The following is a 20,269-nucleotide window of genomic DNA, read 5'->3' on the forward strand; positions in this document are numbered from 1 at the left end:
TCAGTTAACGGCAACCTATCCCCAAGCTTTGATACCAAAGGGAGAGAGTAAAAAGCAAAGTATAAAGTACGAACTGCAGGAGGGCTCATAGTGATGGCTGGAGTTGAGTGGGTGAGAGGCTTAGGCTGAGTGTGAGAATTCGTACCCACCTTGCTATTACTTGTGTGCCACAGTAAAAGCTCTGTTTGCAAAGGAAAAGCCTGTGGAAATTTTTAGGGGCTGATGTTTTTCTTTAAATGATGCCTTTGTGTTTGAAAACTAGAGGATCTGTTTAAGCAACCAAAAGTTAATAAGTAAATAAACAAGTTAGGCTTCTTCCACAGTAAAACAGAGCTTAGAACCAAATTCAGTCTGAAAAGTTTCAAAGGGAATAGGGAATAAAACAGAGGAAAAAATCAGAAACTCTAACAGTTGTCTTCCTCCCTGTAATCCATGCAATCTTGCTTGATATAAGAATTGACTAGCTTTTAAACAAGGAGGGCTAGTCAGAAAAAATCAGTGTTCACTCTGAAAGAGAAAATATGCCTAATACTTGAAATTCTGTAACAGCAGGTTGAAGAAAGCTTAAAAACAAAAATTGGCAATTCATATGGATCATAAGCAGGCAACTATTAGTGTTACAGACAAACAATAACAATAAAAACCCACTCACCTCTACCAACAAAAAATGCTCTTTTGTGTTGCAGTGAGAGCGATAAGCCCTTGCTAGAATTACTGGAGTGTTAATGGCATGCTTCTGGCCTACAGAAGGATACAAGTGGTCAATAAAATCTGGCTGCAGGCTGGTGTTCAGATGGTAATCATGAAGATAAGAGTCTGAGGCAAATCAAACAGCGAGAAAGAAGGAAGAATAGATAGTGGAAAAAAAAAGTCTTGTAGAACAACTGTAGGAGTTTTACAAAAAGAAAAAACAACAGTGTAGTGTATGTTCTGAAATAGCTATTAGTGTACATTACTGGTCTATTTTCTGGTTTGGGCATTGAGCTTGAGTTCATTCACTTCAATTGAGATAGAGTGGGTTCACTTTCCTTCACTAGTCCTCAATGCCCAAATTGTTATTGCTTAGGCCACAGCAATACAATACTAACTTGCGTATTTTATAGCATGGTTCATGCTTAAGAGAATTTTTATTTTATCATACGGTCATTGGTAAACCAACACTGTCTCTCAAACTGATGAATAGTCATCTTCTCCTCTAGTATGCTCTAAGTAATTCAGGAATTACAGGTGATTTGTCTAACAACTCTTAGGAGAGTTTATACAGATAAATCCTGATCAGTAGTGATTTTAAAGCTGGGCAGAGCTCCAAGAAGCATCATTCATGAATACAACATTAATAGAAGAAGTAATGAGACCAAAGAAAAGGAAGCGATTGCGGTGTTTATACTTACTCTTTCTTCAAGCAAGCTGAAGGGTGGTTGCTATTGTTGTTTTTTAACTACATGGTGCAAACAAGAGCTAGCTGATGTTTTGGGTTTCAGCAGATAAATGCGTGTTAGCAATATACTGGAAGTTACATTGCAATTTGATTTATGAAGAAAACAGTGTTCAAACAGGTTTTGTTTTAATGTTTTTTTTTGGTTTTTTTTTTTGTCTTCTTGTGAAATAGGACCTGAAAATTAGAAGGCAATGTGTGAAAATATGAAAGTGCTATTAATCTTCAAAACCATTCTTCCACCATTCCCATTTTTATATCTTCCTAAGTTTTCAGGTTAGCAGCTATTTATCTAGAATGAACTACAGTAGCAGAGTGACTTGTTCAAAAGCACATGCTTGTGAGGTGCAAATTTCTGAATACTTTCTACTCAGTGATGCTGAATGTCTTTATACTCAAGATGTTATTCATTAATTATATATTATACATAGATAGTAGTCTTAATATTAAAAACAACAACAAAAACCAACAACTGGGAATATGGAATGCTTTTTGCTATTTCAAATACTGAAAAGCATTAATATATATATATATATATATCTTAAAATGACCTGATTTGAGAAAATTTGGTGAACCAGCCAGTTAGACAAAATAAGTGTGTAACTGCTATGTTGCTTCTTCATATAGAGGAAAAAATAAGAAAAAGTAGGATATGTGGATTAATACCAGGCATAATTACAGTACAAAAGCGTTGGTGTTAAAAAAGGCTCTGTTACCTTAGTGCACCGATGTGGAGGAGGATAACCTTTTTTTCCTTTTAATTAGCATTCATTGAATTTATTTTATTAAATTGTGTAGTGTGCAGTAAGAAAATTCAACAGACAGTGCAACCTCTTAGTATTCATTCTGACTTAAGTTTATCTGTGAACTAGTATTCTGCACTGATCTGAGCAGGGAAAGGCATTTGCATCTTTTTGAGAGGGTAAAGGTAGTGTGAAACAATTTTTCATCTTATCCCTGGAAGATGATTTAAAAGGTAAGGGTGAAAGCACAAAGGTTAGCACAAAGGTTAATGGGTCCACAAACTCATTATTTTCCATAAAAAGTATTGGTGAAGCAGATATCCGCACTGTATATTACAGTGTTGCATCTTTGCAACAGAAGCATTGTCCCATGCTGTCAGACATGTCTGTAGTTGCTTGATTGTTACTTTCTGACCAGTCACATCTTAATATCTCTTTTTGATTTACATGGCTTAATATGGTTGTAATAAAGCCAGGACACAGAATAAACCATCATGGTTTTGCTTGCCTCTGATTACAAAAAAGACACTATGGAAACGTGGGGTTGTTTAGTGTCTTTTGTTGGTGGTGGTGGTTTTTTTTTGACTTTGAAAAAGAATTCTCCACTGACGGGAGTAGCTACTCCCATAACCATCTACTGCTGTGATCTGTGTGTTACCAAGCTAGACGTGTCTGTAGAGGAGAAAGAAAAGCAGAGAAGTGTTTCTTTCTTCATCACCCTTGGCAACAGGTGTCTATGCATTTCATTTTTGTAAATCCATTTTTCAAACTCCATAAAAGCTTATGCCTATGACCTTGAAAAACAGAATGCATATGCAAGTCTGTGGATGTATACACTTCTGGAAATATCTGGATTTTATGTCAGAGACAAAACTTTCCTAAAGGGATGTGAACACTGTTGTAATGCTTCAGATTGTCAGTGTTTAGTGAGCTAGCCTAGTGTTTAAATTTGATTTAGAAATATGTTTTCCTTACACAGTACTGTATTTTAAGTTTCTATATGTGCTATGTTGAATGTATATTCTTATTTATTCTGTTGGTAATGATGGATGATCTTTTCTACTTACTGTAAAATGCTTTGAGTAGCTATATCGTATTTTCTTGTTTTTGTTCATACACTGATATTCTTGGCTTTGGGTTTTGTATCTGAAGCAAAATAATGCCTTCACAGGCTGTACATTTTTTCACACGTTGAAATTTGTCCACTGCTTTTACAAGCTAGCTAAAACTGTTCTGTGTTATTTCATAGGTGTTCTGTAAGTACAATCTTACTGGTGGAGGAGGAAGGAAAAATGCCAGTTTTATAATTTGTTGCTTTAAGTAGGCAGGCATACACCAAGCTGGACAAATTCTACCTGTTGCTTGTGTTTCAGAATCATTTACTTGGTACTGAAAGACAGTTTCTAAATACTTTCGGCACTCTTTTTGCAGCTCCTGCCAGTGGATGGACATCAAACAGTATTAAAACATTTGGAACAATTGCTCCAAGTCAGAAGTTTGAAACAGCTCCTCAGCTAACAGAGCAGGACACACTGGTTCAGAGGGCAGAGCATATTCCTGCAGGAAAGCGTACTCCAATGTGTGCCCAGTGCAATCAAGTCATTAGGTTCGTATCTACTCATCTGCTCTCTGATATCAAAACTTTGCTTTGCTTTCATTGATTTTGATTCCTCAGTCACAAGAGTTGTATGGTTCCACTTCATTAATGGAGAACACCAGTTTTGTAAGTGGTTTATCTAGAAAATCTAAGAATGAGAGAAAATTATGGAGGGAGAATATTGCAAATGTTGGAAAACACCGAAAACGTTGTGTCACATCCTTGCCATGCATTTTACAGAGATTTAGGAAGCTGGGTGGAGTAGGGCAAAAATAAATGCAAAAGAAGAGTAAGGTAGTTAGTTCTCACTTTCACATCGTTGCCAGTAAAACTGGAAAATGAGCAAGCTGGAAACAAATGAGAGTACAGGGAAACCAAATGCAAACTAACATCACAAAAGCCAATTTATTAACCGGAATTTCTAAATGAGAGGAGGAAAGATAGCAGGCTCCAGCTGTGCAAGATAAATAAGGAATACAGTTTTAACAATTGCTAGGATTGGTTTAGTAATAATTTGCTAATACATTTCAAGTTTCAAGGGTCTTTGCGGGTTCTCTGGCATTTGGGTAGTTAGTGTCCTTGACTTGTATAATATCAATGGAAAGGATTAATCAACAGAATACACAAAAATGAGTTTGCTAATTGACATAAATTTTGTTCAATCTCCAATATATTCCATATTTAGTCAGAATTTCACATGGAGGAAGAAATGACTCTTGAGCTACATTGTTCTGTCAATGAGTTCTGAAAATTAGATGTTATTATCTTAGCACTTTTCATGTCAGTGTGCAAATCCTCCTTGATTTTCATCTGACTGGGATTTTGGAGGGATTATTAGATGATTATTAATATATTAGGTGAAATATATTCTTTTAAGATATCATCATTGTTGTTCTGTTATCTGTGCTGTTGAACTGCAAGAGCAAAGTAATGTACTGTAGTATTATTTTTTTTCCACCTGTGTTCATGTTTTCAGTGAACAACATAGGAGAGCATGCACTGTGTTTCACCATGGTTAAAGGAAGAAACTTGTTTGATTAGAAAAATGATGTGTATCTATAAGATGTGTAGATTTCACTCAGCATAATAGAAAATCAAGCTTTCTATGATGGACTTTTAAGGTTTCTTGAACCCTTGCTTGAACTCTGCATCAAAAACTCATCTGACTGATCACTTCTTTCTAGGGTTGAATCAAGTCCAACTTGCTGGCTTCCATTAGATATCTGTTCCGATATTTCACTACTAGCTCCATTAACAAAAGTTAATTTAGGGGATTATTTGCTAACTCTCCTGTGGAGTTCTGGAGAAGATTTTCCTATTTTAATTCTATATGACAAGGGAATAAAAATATGTTATCTCAATGTCTTTGAAGCAACAGAAAAGAAAAAAACCACATGAATTTTGAATGCAAATGTACATGATCTCCAATCCTGATCTTATGCTTCACTGCAAAATGAAAGATTAGTATCATAAAGGCCTTTGCACTTTTTGGAAGAGATTCATCTGATAATTACTATATCCATTTTTAGCAGTCTGACTTCTTTGTTCTCTGAGCGATGGAGAGCTTTGAATTCATCTAGTACTATGTGAGAAAATGTATACTTTCATTTTTGTCATTAACATTTCCATTTAAAAGTAATACGAACACAGCACTTATACAATATGCTGCATCTTTATGCAGAATCTTCAGGGCCTTTTACAGAACCTGTAGTTTAGCAGGGTTTGCTTTAGCTCTGTACTGTAGGCTCTCACGGCACAGTCCACCTATCACTCCTGAGTGCTCTTCTCAGTACTTACAACACAAGCTGCTGTTCTCTCCTTTAATCACCATTGAAAAGGAAATGAGCTTCAGCCCAGCGAGTATGGGAGTGTAGTTGTCTAGAAGCAACCTTTGTTCCTTAGTGATCACATATGGAGAAAGGAATGAGCCCTACTTGACAGTACTTAAACCATTGTCACCTACTGAAAGTGACACCTCTTTACGAATAGTAACGGATACTCATGTCTTTCCCTAAATTGTTGTCATTGTTTAAATCTTAATACTACTTCATATGTTAAATGCCATCTCAATTATTAAAAGCAAGCATTGTTTCATTTGTGGATGAGTTTTCATGTTAATCAATATCAATTATACCAAATGTTCACAGTCTACAGTGAATTTGAAAGATTGCAAAGGCATTTTGGTTTCAAGTTTTATCATAATTACAGTTCATGCCCTTAGTGGTCATGTTACCTATGAAAAGGTAGGAGGAGGATTAAGTGACACTGCACTGTGCATCTGTTTTGAAGCCAGAATGTGTTGTGAAATTGGTTACTTTACACGAAGGCATTGAATGACCGTGGCTAGTTAAGCCAAAACCAAAGGCATCTGATAACTTTTTAATATATCTTTAATTATTGATACAGTGATTGTATGAAGATTTCAAGTTCTTCCACAGCTTCAGTAGGTAAGCTTTTGTTTCCGTGTCTGTAAGTATCAAGCTGGAGGCAAACTAAATTTCTCTTGATCTACTTCCTGCGTTAGTCTGATGAACTCCTGATATTTTCTGATGAAGACTTCTGGTTATCAAGCAGTCTCACTGAGTGCTTCAGTGCAGAGTTCACTCTGCCTTTTAAGTCCAAATGTGTTTTCCCTGTATCTAGTCTGAGAATGTTTCTTAAGTGTGTCTGCCTCTGAATGGTGATTTGCTTTTGTCACCTTTTCATGGATCTTAATTATCTTAAAGGGACTAGGGAAAAAGTACAAATGGTGCTTCCCTTCAGCATCTTCCATACATCCATATCCCAGCTCCATGTATGTCATTATATATCATGATATTTTCAAATGAGGAGAAAAAGAATAGTTAACTACAAAACAATTGGCCTCACCAATTCACCAGATGTGGAAATCCTTTTGATCTTTCTACCACCAAATTTCAGTTCTGGATTTCTATCATAATCGAAGACACGTGAGAAGCTAGATTATTACCATACTAATACATCATGAACATATTGATAAAGTTATACATAGTAACAAATGGAAAAATACTGAAATTATCCTTACATTCTTTGTACATTACTTACTTTTTATTCCAATTTGACCCTGTTTCATTGCTACATATGGGACCCAGATGTTATACAAGGCTACCAAATATATGTACCTAGTGATCCTTCGGGATGTAACAGTATGTAACTACTGATGTAAATACACCGGAATCTCTTAAAAAATAATAATAATAATAATAAAGTTACTACTGTTTGCCTCCATCTGCGGGTTTGATTCATATAGTCTTAGATGGTAATGTCAGCAGATAGCATTTGAAGCTAGCTTGGAACGAAGGTGCATTCATAGCCAACTGTTGCTAGTTATGTTACCATTCCTTATCATCAACTGGAAGCAAGATGTTTTTTGAGCTCCACTTGTAAAATTTGACTAGTTTACTAAAAGATAGTTGACAGAAAGGGGTTGTTGTTGTTGTTTTGTTAATGTACATGAAAGGACAAAGTCATTTGTAGCCATCTTCCTAGCATTTCCTGCTCTGGGTACTTCCCATCAGGGTGCATGGCTGTGCCAAATTAGGTATTTTAACTCCTTTTTGAATGAAAGCAGGGAAATAAGTTCCTTTGATAACTGAAAGTTATCGTTTTGATCATGAAAGTATGCAGAGACCAGGAACACCTCCAAGTTCTGAATATCATGTTTTAGTTTTTTACATGGCAGGTGTTTATTTTTTTCCAATTTTTTTTTTCTTCCCACATGCTTTGGGGCAGCTTTTAAGTAAGAGGCATCATTAAGCTGCAATGTCAGTTTGACATGTTTAAACTATGGCCTGATTAAAAGTGAAATCACATTTAGAAAGTGCTCCTCCGGACACATGTGCAGATGGAGCAAGCCTGCTAATGGAACACCTAGGAAACATTGTGCAGGGCACGGCCATGGCTTCCTGGGGACTTTTGGGAATGAAACTCTGTAGATGCACTCTTGCGCACTTTCTGTCTGGGGTCCTACATGCTGTCTTGAATGGCTAACCTCAATATGTCAGAACTGTAAACTGTGGAGAGCTAAATGTTGCAGATGTTGTAAAAATTCCTTCCCCTCTGGTCGCTAGCATGCTTTCTTTCCATTTCATAACTAACCAGGCCTATCATTGCAGTGCAGATGGCCAGAAACTCAATCCTGCCTGTAGCACAGAGAGAGCCTCTTCAATGTCAGTCCTGTCTTAATGAATCTATTAAATTAGCCTGTGCTGACACTGCACCAGGAGAGTGCTTTGTTGTACACAAGGACTTGTATTGTTTGATCAGTACATAACTGAAAGGGCACTGATGCAGAAAGGTGCTTGTATGGCAGTAGGAGGGTATCAGGTTAGGTCAGTGTTTGCACTGTTCAGGCATCCACTGGGATCCCCAGGCTCACTCCTTGAGGGCTGGGAGCTACTCCAGGAACTGTTTCACTGCTTTCTTTATGCTAATCAGAGGTAAATGGAAGAAACTGCTTCACTATCGTCTTCATTGCAGCATACACGTGAATCTGCTTCAGTCTTTCTGTCTTTGACTTCTCCTCCTGTTGAAAATATATGACATTCTCCGGAGAAAACATAGAAAAGAAAGAAAAATAATTATTTGTTCCTCCCAAAGGCATCACTTTCTGCTCATTTATTTTCTTATCTAACGATCAGCACAATCCTGGAAACAAACTTTCAGGTTTTTGTTTCTATTGTTGTCATTTCTTTGCTCATAGGAGAATGTTTGTCTTATAGAAAAACATCTTTGTTTCTTAATCGGTTTCCAAAATTGTTTAGCAAATAAGGTGGTGACACTAGCTAATACTTAGCACTTCTTCTGCAGTGAAGTATTAGATCAGGAAAAAATCCTGGCTTGTTACTGTAAGAATGGTATCTTTATTAGTGGTATCACAGAAGTGTGAAATTTGATGCAAGAAATGACTTGAGCCACAGTGTTCACTTAAAATGCAAATTCTGAAAGGTTGAGTGTTGGTGGGACTCAGGAGGCACCTCATTAAAGTAAATATTTTTGGTGAAGAAATTAGGCATGCTGATTATGTTTTCAATTGAATGCTGATGCAGAGATATATGCCAGAGAGTTGTGACTTAAAAACTAAGATGTTTGTTTGCATAGAAATGGCAGATTTCATTTTGTGCATTAACCATATTGCATTTGCTAGACTAATGCTTTGTGTTTGGGGGAAGGGGAAGGGAGAAGAACTTCTGTTCTTGAAGAAATGGTCCAATATTAATTAGCTTCTGGGGAAAACAAACAAACTCACAAAAAGCAACTGAATGGTCTATCTTGCAAAAAACTTGCTGTATAAGGACAGCTACGGAATTTTTGTTTTACAAGAAAATGTTGTAATTGGCTCTCAATGGACTCAAGGGTACTTTAACATTTGTGGCCTTGATACAATTACGGGCTGGAAGAGAGCTGATGGTATCACTGAGTCTGTTTGCAGTAGATAGAAACAGCTGGGAACATGGAACAATTTTATCTTTTCTTTCCTTTCCCTTTCCCTTTCCCTTTCCCTTTCCCTTTCCCTTTCCCTTTCCCTTTCCCTTTCCCTTTCCCTTTCCCTTTCCCTTTCCCTTTCCCTTTCCCTTTCCCTTTCCCTTTCCCTTTCCCTTTCCCTTTCCCTTTCTTCCCTTTCCCTTTCTTCCCTTTCCCTTTCTTCCCTTTCCCTTTCCCTTTCCCTTAGTAGCCACTTCAGCATTGTACTCAGTGCAATACTAAAACAGGATTTCTGAAATGCCATGAAGTGAAAAGAATTAGTTGTTACTGGGGTCATGGGTCTCTGGGAGATAGTACCATGCGAATAGCACTAGTTGACATTTGGCACTTTCTCACAATCCCATCCAAGGGAAGAGGAGTGGAGCAATACCATATTGTGAACAGTGTGATGGTGTTGCAGAGGTAAATTAGAAACTTCAGCAGGAATCACATCAATCACTTCAATGACATTTGCTAACTAATCTTTTCTTCCTAACCAGAGGACCTTTCTTGGTGGCCCTGGGGAAGTCATGGCACCCAGAGGAATTTAACTGTGCTCACTGCAAGACTTCCATGGCTTACATTGGATTTGTGGAAGAGAAAGGGGCTCTGTACTGTGAGGTCTGCTATGAGAAGTTCTTTGCACCTGAGTGTTCCAAGTGCCAGAGGAAGATCCTTGGAGTAAGTGATCAGTGGCTAACCCAAACTTTAGTGAGAGCATTAACTACTGTGTTCGCTGCATCTCAGTAATGAAATTCTTAGTCTGTATTCCTCCAGATGTACCCTGGCATACCTCTTATGTTCCCATCACATATGGAGTGTGTATATATAAATATATGTATATATTAAACGTTGAGCCTTTTCAGTCTCTCTCTAATTTTTTGATAGTGGTGTAGTCTCATTTGATCTTTCAAGTTAAGCCTCTGTTTTCATTAATCTGTTCTGTAACTGTTTGCTATTACTAGATTTTCTTCAGCAAAATGCTTTTAATTGGCAGCTCTTTGCAGAAAAAATGGGAAAAAAAAGAAAGGAAAATAAATAATCCTCCTTAACCAAACTGGACACTGGGAAACACACTGGTTGGCTAGACTTGAAATAGTGAAATATTCCCTATGGTAATGCTAATAGAAAGATGTATTATCCCACTCGGCACTAATATTACTAATTTGAGCCTGCCAGCTCATTGCTCGCTGCTTTATTGCAGAAATTGCGTGTCTGTACTCTTATGCAACTGGGGTTATGCAGGGCTTTGGCAGCATGGTTCTCAAGTCATATTTGGCGTTATATTGTCTTCCAAAACAGCACAGAGCAGTAATAATTTTCACTCGCATGATAATTTACGATTAACTATTCACAGACTTCAGGAGATGTCAAAGATACTTCTTCTCATACTTTAGGGGACTGTTGTAGATAAGATCCTAAGTAAGATGAAGAAGGGGAACAAATGAGCTGTTAAATACATCAGGCTCCTGGTTTCTTGGTAGGTTTATGTAGAATTGTTTCTGACAAATAAGGAAATGCGCCATAAATAAATCACTATATAGAGTTCAATATCAGCAGAAACTGCATGCACAGTGTTCAAAGTAGCAGTAGGAAGCAAAGTATTCTTGAAACGTACCAAGTGTGGAAGCACTGTCACCACAATCTAGTCGTCACATCAAAATAATGTGTTAATAACTCTCTTTCTAATCCCCACAGGAAGTAATAAATGCTTTGAAACAAACTTGGCATGTTTCCTGCTTCGTGTGTGTGGCCTGTCATAACCCCATCCGCAATAATGTCTTCCACTTAGAAGATGGTGATCCCTACTGTGAGACGGGTAAGAAGTAACATAAGCAAAGATTAGTGCAGCTGTGCAGAGAAACAGCTTAATAAGGTTTAAAAAATAATATTAATTCTTTTTTTCTCAAGCTTCACTTTGGTATAGAAGCGTCCTAGCAAATTCATATAACTTTGGAATTTCAGTTCACGCTAACAACAAATGTAGTAGACACTTAAAGTTTGCAGTGAGTTTCTTTTGCAGAAAAGATGGTAAGAACATATTCATTGGTTTCAGTAGGAGCAGGCTTCTTGTCACTGGTTTTACTTGTTGTTTCTTTTAAGTTCTCAACTGTAGGTATCGGTGATACAGCAAAGCATTTTAAGTTGATTTTCTGGTTGGCTTTAAAATAGTTGATCTGCTTATTTACTAAATGAGCAAATATCTGTAGAGCAATGTGCTTTTCTTTGAATAGCCTTATTCACAGTGGGGAGGCTACTTCCAAGAGCAAGCAGTCTGCCCAGGAAGTGTTTGCAGATTCAGTGAAACATAAGGTTAGGATAAAAATAAAAAAGTAAATAAGGACACCGGGAGAAAAATACAGTGATAGGAGTATAGCATATGAAAGCCTGTTGAGCAGTAATATGTGAAAAATGTGGCAAAGAAATTCAGTTTTTTGTTTTTGTTTTTGTGTTCTTTTTTAATTTTGTTTTGTTAGCACTTCCAGCTAATTGTATCTTCTTATATGATTAACATGAACATTTTTCATTTATATCAATTCCTTAGTTTTCTTAAAGCTTCCCTTGTGCTATTTTGTGCTAGGGCAGAAATTGGTGTCATCTGTAAAAAAGTTCCACGTAGAATAAAAACAATATATTAGAATTGTCTATTTTTGCACTGTGCATTATTTACATCTGTGTCAGAATTGTCAGACAAAGTTTTTCCATGTTTTTCCTTTACTATAAGGAGCATTGCTTTTTTACCAAGTGGTGGAAGTAGTTTGACTGGGAAGAAATCTAGTTTGAAATCCTAATAAATTCTTTGAAGCTGAGATTTCCTTCCAAGTTGATCCCTCAGCTGTTCAAAGTGGGTGCTATGAAGAATAATAGATGCTGAATGGGTGAAGAAGGCAGGCAAAATTTATCCATATTTTCAGTTGGAGCAGATTTGATGAGGTGTTGGCGGATGTGAAAGGACAAAGTAGATTACTGCTAATTCAGTTACACAAGTAGGGTAACATGTTGCTCCTGTTGGATTTGTGGAGCAGCACAGGAAATGGATATACAAGCAGCATCCTCCAGTGTGACAGCATGGTGAAATTTCATCCTGAAACTGTCTGAAGCCCCTGATCTTGGAGCTATTTGATGATTCAAAAATAGTACCAGAGGGATCGATTACTCCCCTTTGGGTGGAAAGCTCATGACTGGGTTTGTTCTGCTAACACTGAATTCTTGTTCCTCTCACCAAATGACCCATATGTTGTGCAGTGCATTGATTTGTGCTACTGTTACAGCTCCCTTGCACAAAATGCATGCTTTTCTGTGCTCCAAGCAGGAAACATGGATAAAAGGTCAAGAATATTATACTATTTGTGAAATTTATTTCTGAGATAAAAGGTCCTAGTGCAAGTTAAGGCAGACGCATTCTGCAAGATGCTGTTGACAGTGATGTGCTGAGATGGCTCTGGCTCTCTAACTAGATGTTAATTTGAGATGTATGCATTCTTCAAAGACTTTCAGTCCAGCTGGAGTTAAGGGCCTGTAACTAACTTTAAAGGAATAGGGACTAAATGTCACTGCCAAATTTCCTTCTTCTTAATGCAATGAAGCATTCTAATTTTAAATTTGTATTTGAAATTGTCACACTGATGGTTATCAGTATGAGGGAGCTTTAATCTGTAAAAAGTTCAATTTTATTTTCTTTTATTTGAGTGCTAAAATTTAATCAAACGTGCAAACATCTACAACTCTAAAATATAACAGTTCAGAGTTAGTAACCTAGTTTTGAAAATGCTGCATGCAGGGAGAACTGTATTATTATATGAGAAGTGTGTTGGAAGACTTCTGAGGTATCACAGTGAGCATGTGAAAGAAAGCTGATGCCCTTCATTCTGCCTTATCTATTGCTCTTTCTTCAGAAGAAAAGCCAATAAAGTTAGTAACACAAACCATAGTGCACGTTACAAAATGTTGTAATGGCTGGCACCTGGAAAATATCCGTAGAAGATTGTGTGAACGTGAATGTGAAGAGCTGAGACAGCATGGTCATGAGACCTTGCCCTTCAGAGGTTTTGGATGGAGGTGTTCTACCATTTGATATTTTCACTGTCTGTCTTCTTCTTTCCAAACATTTCCAAATTCATTCCAACGGCATAGACTAAGGAAGGAAATTGGTGAAGGTGTTTCTTGCCACTGATAGCTTTTCTTGTCCAGATGATGCTCTTTGAGGTCACTATAGAATACACTGTTTTACTGAGCTGAAACAGGACTCTCCCTGTGCTGGGCACACATGATAAATCTCTGTTGTCACTGCAGCAATTAACACTGTGGCACATAACTCTCAATAATCAAGCAAAAGAACAGAATCTCCTTCTAGCCTCCTTGCTGCTCCATTTAAGGCTTCCCGATGAAGGGCCTGAATATCTTATTTCCCTGGAAGTGCTGGAGTGTTACTATAAAGGATACAGTTAAAAGCTTCATTAGAGTTGTCACTTTATAATCCATTTTATGAAGATGTAATATTATGTGACATTATACATTTGGCATGACAGCTTGCTGATCCCAATTTTTTTCATGTTAGAGCCATAGTGCTATTGTGTTCTGTGCAAGAAAAAGTACTGAAAGTAGAAATAAACAGGAAAGACCAGACAACTTGAATTGAAGTTTACGTCTGCACAGATTGAAAGTGGGGGGCTGCAGTGTCTCATGGTCCATAATATGGGTCTGCACAGAGAGGCAACTTTCCCATGCAAGAGGGAGTGTGAGGATGTGGAAGGTTGTATGTGCCTCTCACCCAACTTCACACATATCACTTGCCCTGCTCTCTCTTTTTCAAGCTCTCCACTGCCATTAGAATAATGGTATGAATACTTTCCGACTATGCTAGTTGCTAATAACCATCCTGATGCCATAGTGGTACTTTCTGTTAAATGCAATAAGTATACTGGCTAAAGCCCCTGGGTTTTTTTTTTTTTTTGGTTGTGTTTTAAAGACTCATGAAATAAGCTCTAGTGACTGGAAGACTCTGACTTGTTATACATTGCTATATTCTGTTTAGGATGGGAAGCTAAATATTGTATGATTTTGTGTAAAACAATCTAGGACAAATATTGTGCCAGAATGCAACCAAGGAGGTTTGTCATGTAAGCAGGCAGCATGAAACCAGGGCATGCTTTCAAAGCACAGTCTGAGAGAACATAAGTAGCAGGCAGGGTCTGCACTGGTGCCCTGCAGGGAGTGCATTCCCCCTCCTGCTGAGCACTCCATTGTTCTCAAGGAAATGAAACACCAAGGAGATGGAAGCAGTGCTCATTCTGCTCAGTTGAAAGGATAAGAAGGGGAAGAGAACTGAATGGCCAATGAAAGGAGGATATCCCTTTCTTTCAGTCTAGGTCCTTTTTATACTCTGTACCTAATATTACAAAACTCAATGAACGCAGACCCACTGCCACTGAAAGAAAAGCACAAAGATTTCTAGGGGTCAGTCTTGCTTTTCTGTGTATACTTCATCTTAAAAATTTGTGTTTGCTGCAGATTACTACGCCCTCTTCGGTACTATGTGCCACGGCTGTGAATTCCCCATTGAAGCTGGAGACAGGTTCCTTGAAGCCCTGGGCCACACTTGGCATGACACTTGCTTTGTATGTTCGGTAAGTAAAGCTATTCTACTTTTTAAACAAACCCATGGCGGCAGTACTTGTGCTAACCTGACTGATATGGGAGTTACAGCTAAAATGCCTTTCAGTCCTCAGAACCCAAACAAAAAGCACTTTCACAGTTATTTGGAAGGTATGTTGCTATTGTGAGCCTTTGGCACCAGTCCAGATGCTTTGGCCTGAGTTGCAGCCCTGTGTCCTAGCATTTAACCCTTGACATTTACTTCCCTAAAACAAACGTTTAAGGCCATAAAGGAACAGGCTGCATTTCTTAGGTATCAAGAGTGCTTTTGACATGAAGATACTGTAGCCAAAGTATGACCTTCTAAGATTCTGTGGCATTCTCTCTCACTGTCTCTCTCTCTCTCACACACACACACACACACACACACACACACAAACACACACACCCCCATACACCCCAAAATCCTGTTATCCTGCTGGTGGGATAAATTTTTGTAAATGCTGCTCCAAGTATAGACTTGGAGCAGACACTTGGACACCTATAGACTTAAAGCAGACTATGCTTGCATTGACCATTAACTCTGCATCACAGAGAATACCCCTGAGAAAAATGGTAATAATTGTTAGGCTTTGAATATACTTTTACTTTTACTTTTACAGTGCCATGACTAGGCATTCTGAATAATGTGTAGTGCGATTCATCCATCTGAATTGGGTGTTGTTTTCTTTCTGATCCCATTTCAGGTATGTAATGACAGTTTGGAGGGTCAGACTTTCTTCTCGAAGAAGGACAAGCCACTTTGCAAGAAACATGCTCACTCTATCAACATCTGATTCTTGGAGCTCATCTTGTTTAGCAAGTGTACTGAACAGAAGGAGAGGTCAAAATGTCTGTGTTCAATAATTGGTTAGAATTATTTATATATGCTATGTTAAAAATGGAAGAGAAATGTGGAAAATTTAGGTGTTTGTACACTATTTTTAAAGTCCTTATCAGTTAGGGATTTGCTTCATAAAAAGATGGGAATTGGGAATCGAACCCAAGCCAAACTATTAGAGTGCCTTTACATCTGCGCTTGGCATATTATCAGGTTCATGATTTTATGACCACATATATATATACTTACATATGAGAAGGGAAACTTCTCTAAAAATAAATAGCTGATACTAATGTGTTGGTTTTGCTGCTGTTCAACAAACAAAATGAGATTGGCTTCAGTGATCCAGATCACTTTATTTTGCTGATGTTTTCTAAAGTGTATCTAGAAGTACTGAAGCTAAACTCCTTTAAAAAGAACTCAAAGCAAAAATAGGCTTACTTGGTAGGTATGCAGTTCAACAACGAATAATTTCATCTGATGCTCTGATTTATGAAGCCGTATCTGCGCCTTTAGCAGTGAGGTCTCTGAGGGCCTGCAGAGTACGTATGTTTTTACAAAGCAATTAAGCATAGGTGGCAACACGAGCAAACAGAACAGGAGTGACTTAAAAGAGGCCACTTGAAAGAAAGCGTAGATGGGATACTGTTCCTTACATCATAGCATGTACTACCAGAACACTAGCCAAAACAAAGTGCTAGTTGAGTTGCATTTGACAAGACAGAAATGTCAGATCTTCAGTACAAGGAACTGGGAGTCCTCTGTTCACAGCTGAAGTTTTAGGAAGTTTTCAGTGCCTTGGGAAGGAAATCACATTGAATCTATGCATAAAAGTGTTTATAACTTAAATGTGATGCTTTGGTGTTTAATGAGGGAAGCTTCTGAAATGCAACTGAGGATATTGTTTTTCTCTTAGTGCACTATTTATGATGTAGCTTATAAATACGTATATTGGTGGTGTGCCAGGTAGTGTACTGAAAACTTATTTTCTTGCTCAGCTGTTAATATTTTTATTAGTTTTGCTTTTTTCTCTCCTTTCCAGCAGATGCAAGGAATATATTGTTAAATAATGTAACATTGAGTCAAGCAGTCCAGTATTTCTTAGTTCTTGCAGGGGAAAGGAGACAATACTGCCATTATGCATTTATTGCAAGCCAGGAGATTTTGCCAATCCTGTATGAATTTCACTTCCACAAAGAGAGTCAGCACAAGACCTGTGCACTAGCTAATTTTCACTTGTCTTCAAACTAGGGCTCAAGTGGTATGGAGAAATAGTAAGCATATAGGGGAGGGGTGATGACCCTGTGCATGGGATGAATTTACTCCAGCAGAGTTGCACAACAGAGGATGCCTTCTTGGGGCTATATTAGATTTCTGATGCAAAATACATGTATGTGCTATTAAATTCAACTGAGATTTTAGATCTGAATTGTGTTAGGATTCAGTGCTCTTTCCAACACACATTCAAAATGACCATTTGGCCATTTAATGGTCAGGTTTTTTGTTTGTTTTCTTCTGATTTCTTTTTGTTTGTTTGTTTGTATTTTTGTTCCTGTTGTTTGTTTTTCTAAATGATAAAAAGAAGAAGTTTAGACATAAATTCATGGGAAAAAATACAAAAAAATTACTATGATTGAGTAAGAGGGAATGTCAACAAAAGAGGGGGGGAAAATGCACCAAAATTGCTGTACTGAAAGATGGAAAGATATTTCTTTATAATTCAGTTAAACAGATTCACACGATGGGCTGTTTCATTTTTTTCACTTTATTTCCTGAGGATGTTTTTCTTCAATACTACTGTTTCATTTTTAACTTCTGGTGGTATGGAAGAAATGTCACAAAGCTGTTTAAGATGTTTATACTATTATAAATGTTCCCTTCTGTGAGTCTGCCTGAAAATCAAAAGGGTGGAAGCTGAATGGATGAGATAACAGCAATATGAGCCAGTTTACTTCTGAAAAAAAATGGAATGTGGGAAAACGAGACCTAAGAGCTAGGTGTCCATACAGCTACATTGCACATGTTTGAGGGGAGAGGATAGGAATGCACAGGGTAAGGTGGTATTTTCTGCAGTTCAAACCTGGCAATTTCTAAGTAGGATAGAAGCTCTTCACTGGGTGCGAAGTTTGTCAATGTTCTTACAGTCAATTTGATTTTTTTCCTTTTTTCTTCTTCTTCTTCTTTTTTTTTTTTAATTTTAGGTTCATAATTTTTATTGGGTTTGTATTTCTTAATTCATATGCTCTAGCATTTGAACTTTCACAGTTGTTAGTGAATTTGAGGACAAGTGCCTGAAAGGCTCCATTAGGACTGCTTCATTTAGCTGCTTTGTGTTTTAGCTTTTGGTATGTTTATTTGTTTAAAATTTAAAAAGGAAGCATAGAATCACCGATATATAATGAGTATTTAATGGCTTTCTCAAATTATCTAAATCAACTAAGACAAAAAGGAAAATATTGTTTGTTGTTATTTTAATAAGTGAGATTTTAGTAGAGCACTTTATAATAATGCCATATATCTCACTGAATATTTATTACTTTTTTGTTGTTTAGGACTATTTCATACTGGTTGTTTTATTTGTCAGCCTGCATACTTACCTCTGGAATCTTTTGGCGTGTCAATGTGTGTGTATTTATGTATACTTACCTAGGTATGCACGTGTGTACATTGAGACATACATATTTGTGCACATATGCATACATATATTTGATTGAAGACTTGACATGGCAAAAATCAGAGCAGTTTCATTATCATTTGATTTTGCTTGCTTGTTTTTAAAATTCCCAGCTTCATAAAATAGATCTATATCATTCATGTTTTGAGGCAAATTTAGAAAGTCAGGAAACTCTTGTTAGTAACCTAACTACTGTAGGCTTTTGCATGCATTTTCAGCCAGTAATTCCTTTTTCTTCCAAAACTGTGTTGAGAGAATTGGATTTAACTCTGTTTGAAGTTAGAAGATCTTTATAACTAAATAATTGAATCATGATGAGTATTTCAGTAAATTGTAACTAAATGATTCAGAGTTATGTGTAAATATAATAAATGCTTAATATAACAATGCAATAAACTTATAAACAAAAGTTAAGTAATGGTTAATTATGTGTCTGTCTGTTCAGCTACACACCTGTCTCCTTATGGAGCTACACACAAATGAGTAAGAAGGGGAAATATATCCATTCACAGATTAATTTCTTGCGTTTCCTTTTCTTAATTGTTGTTTATTGTTTTACTCTGAACAATCTGCTGTTTTTTTTCCCAGCAATTTGCTTGTTTGTCTTTAAAAGGTTTGAGCATTGCATTTTTGGTTGTTCACATTTGAAAATTTAATAATATATTTCTTAAAAGCCACAATCAAAAAGTATAAAAAAGAGAACTCTCTATCTGTCTGTGGTTGTTCTGCAGTTGCTGGATTTTTGTTCTGATTCAGTCAGTAAAGAAAGTCATGACTGTACACACGAATAAATATTATTTGAGCTGCTTATTCTTCAAGTAAGATTGAAAGGTTTTTTGCACAAAAAAGAACCTGGGTTTTCTGGTGGATAGCAAGTTGACCATGAAGCCAGTGCAATGTCCCTGTGAAAAGACCACTGCCTTCCAGGGACACACTAGGCAAAGCCTTGCCAGCAGGTCAAGGCCTTCTCACCAGTACAAGGGAGACGTACACGCACTGGAGCAAGTCCAGTGAGGAGCCAGAAATATGATGAAGGATTTAGAGCATTGTTCAGTGATGAAACTAGGTAGTCGAGCTTGATAATCTTGAAGGTCTTTTCCAACTCAAATTATTCCACAGTTATGTCTCTCCCCTGGGCAGGGGCTGAGATAGATGGGATAGTTCCTCCTGGAGAGAAGGCTCAAGGATCTTGCCAACATGGGGGGAGTAAAGATAATGGAAACAAGTCCTGCTCACTGGTATCTTGTGACAAGGAACTGTGGGTGGTCAGGTACTGGCACAGGTTGTGCAAGGAGGTTGTGGATTTTTCTGTCCTTGAAGATTTGCAAAACCTGACTGATCATGGTCACCTGCTCTGAACAGGGGACTAGACAAGGTCCCTTCATTTTGAAAGGTGGATGGACAAAGACACACCCTTCCAAGCCTTGGTGTGATTGATTCTCCATCTTCTAAAGTTGGAAGTAATCTTCTAAAGTTGGAAGTAAGTACTGAACACTGTGAAATATGTAACAATGTAAAACTCAGATTTGGCTGATTGCTATTTATTTGCATCCTTTACTTCTATTCCACCACCCAGATAGAATACTTTACAACGTTTGTTTAAATGTGTTTTATATTTTTATATGTTCAGACTGTTCAAGGCAATACTATCTGCTCTGACAAGCACTATCTGATGCTGTACTTAAGCCTTGGCACAAAGCGTTCTCTGCTTTCATTGCAGGATTCTTAGCCATCAACTATAACATGGCCAATTACTTCATGATAACACTGGTCTCATAAAACTTTCCTTAGCTGAATCTCTCTTAACTAGGCAAATGTGCTGTTATTTTCTACCTTTATTTACACAAGCAAAGGAAAACACTGC

The 20,269-nt window shown here is 37.3% G+C and overlaps 1 protein-coding gene across 9 annotated transcripts in view; it reads left to right on the plus strand.

Annotated features, from left to right (window-relative positions):
- PDLIM5 (PDZ and LIM domain 5) overlaps positions 1 to 18,819 on the plus strand; it is a 117,151-nt gene extending 98,332 nt beyond the window's left edge. For all 9 annotated transcript variants that reach the window (XM_048942402.1, XM_048942399.1, XM_048942404.1 and 6 more), the window contains 5 exons: positions 3,610 to 3,784; positions 9,757 to 9,937; positions 10,955 to 11,075; positions 14,768 to 14,883; positions 15,598 to 18,819. In XM_048942402.1, the coding sequence (XP_048798359.1) occupies positions 3,610 to 3,784; positions 9,757 to 9,937; positions 10,955 to 11,075; positions 14,768 to 14,883; positions 15,598 to 15,687 (683 nt within the window). In that variant the 3' untranslated portion in view covers positions 15,688 to 18,819. The remainder of the gene's footprint in view (positions 1 to 3,609; positions 3,785 to 9,756; positions 9,938 to 10,954; positions 11,076 to 14,767; positions 14,884 to 15,597) is intronic.
- The last annotated feature ends 1,450 nt before the right edge of the window (positions 18,820 to 20,269 follow it).

Source organism: Lagopus muta, chromosome 4, assembly GCF_023343835.1.
Source record: "Lagopus muta isolate bLagMut1 chromosome 4, bLagMut1 primary, whole genome shotgun sequence".
Classification (NCBI taxonomy): Eukaryota; Metazoa; Chordata; class Aves; order Galliformes; family Phasianidae; genus Lagopus; species Lagopus muta.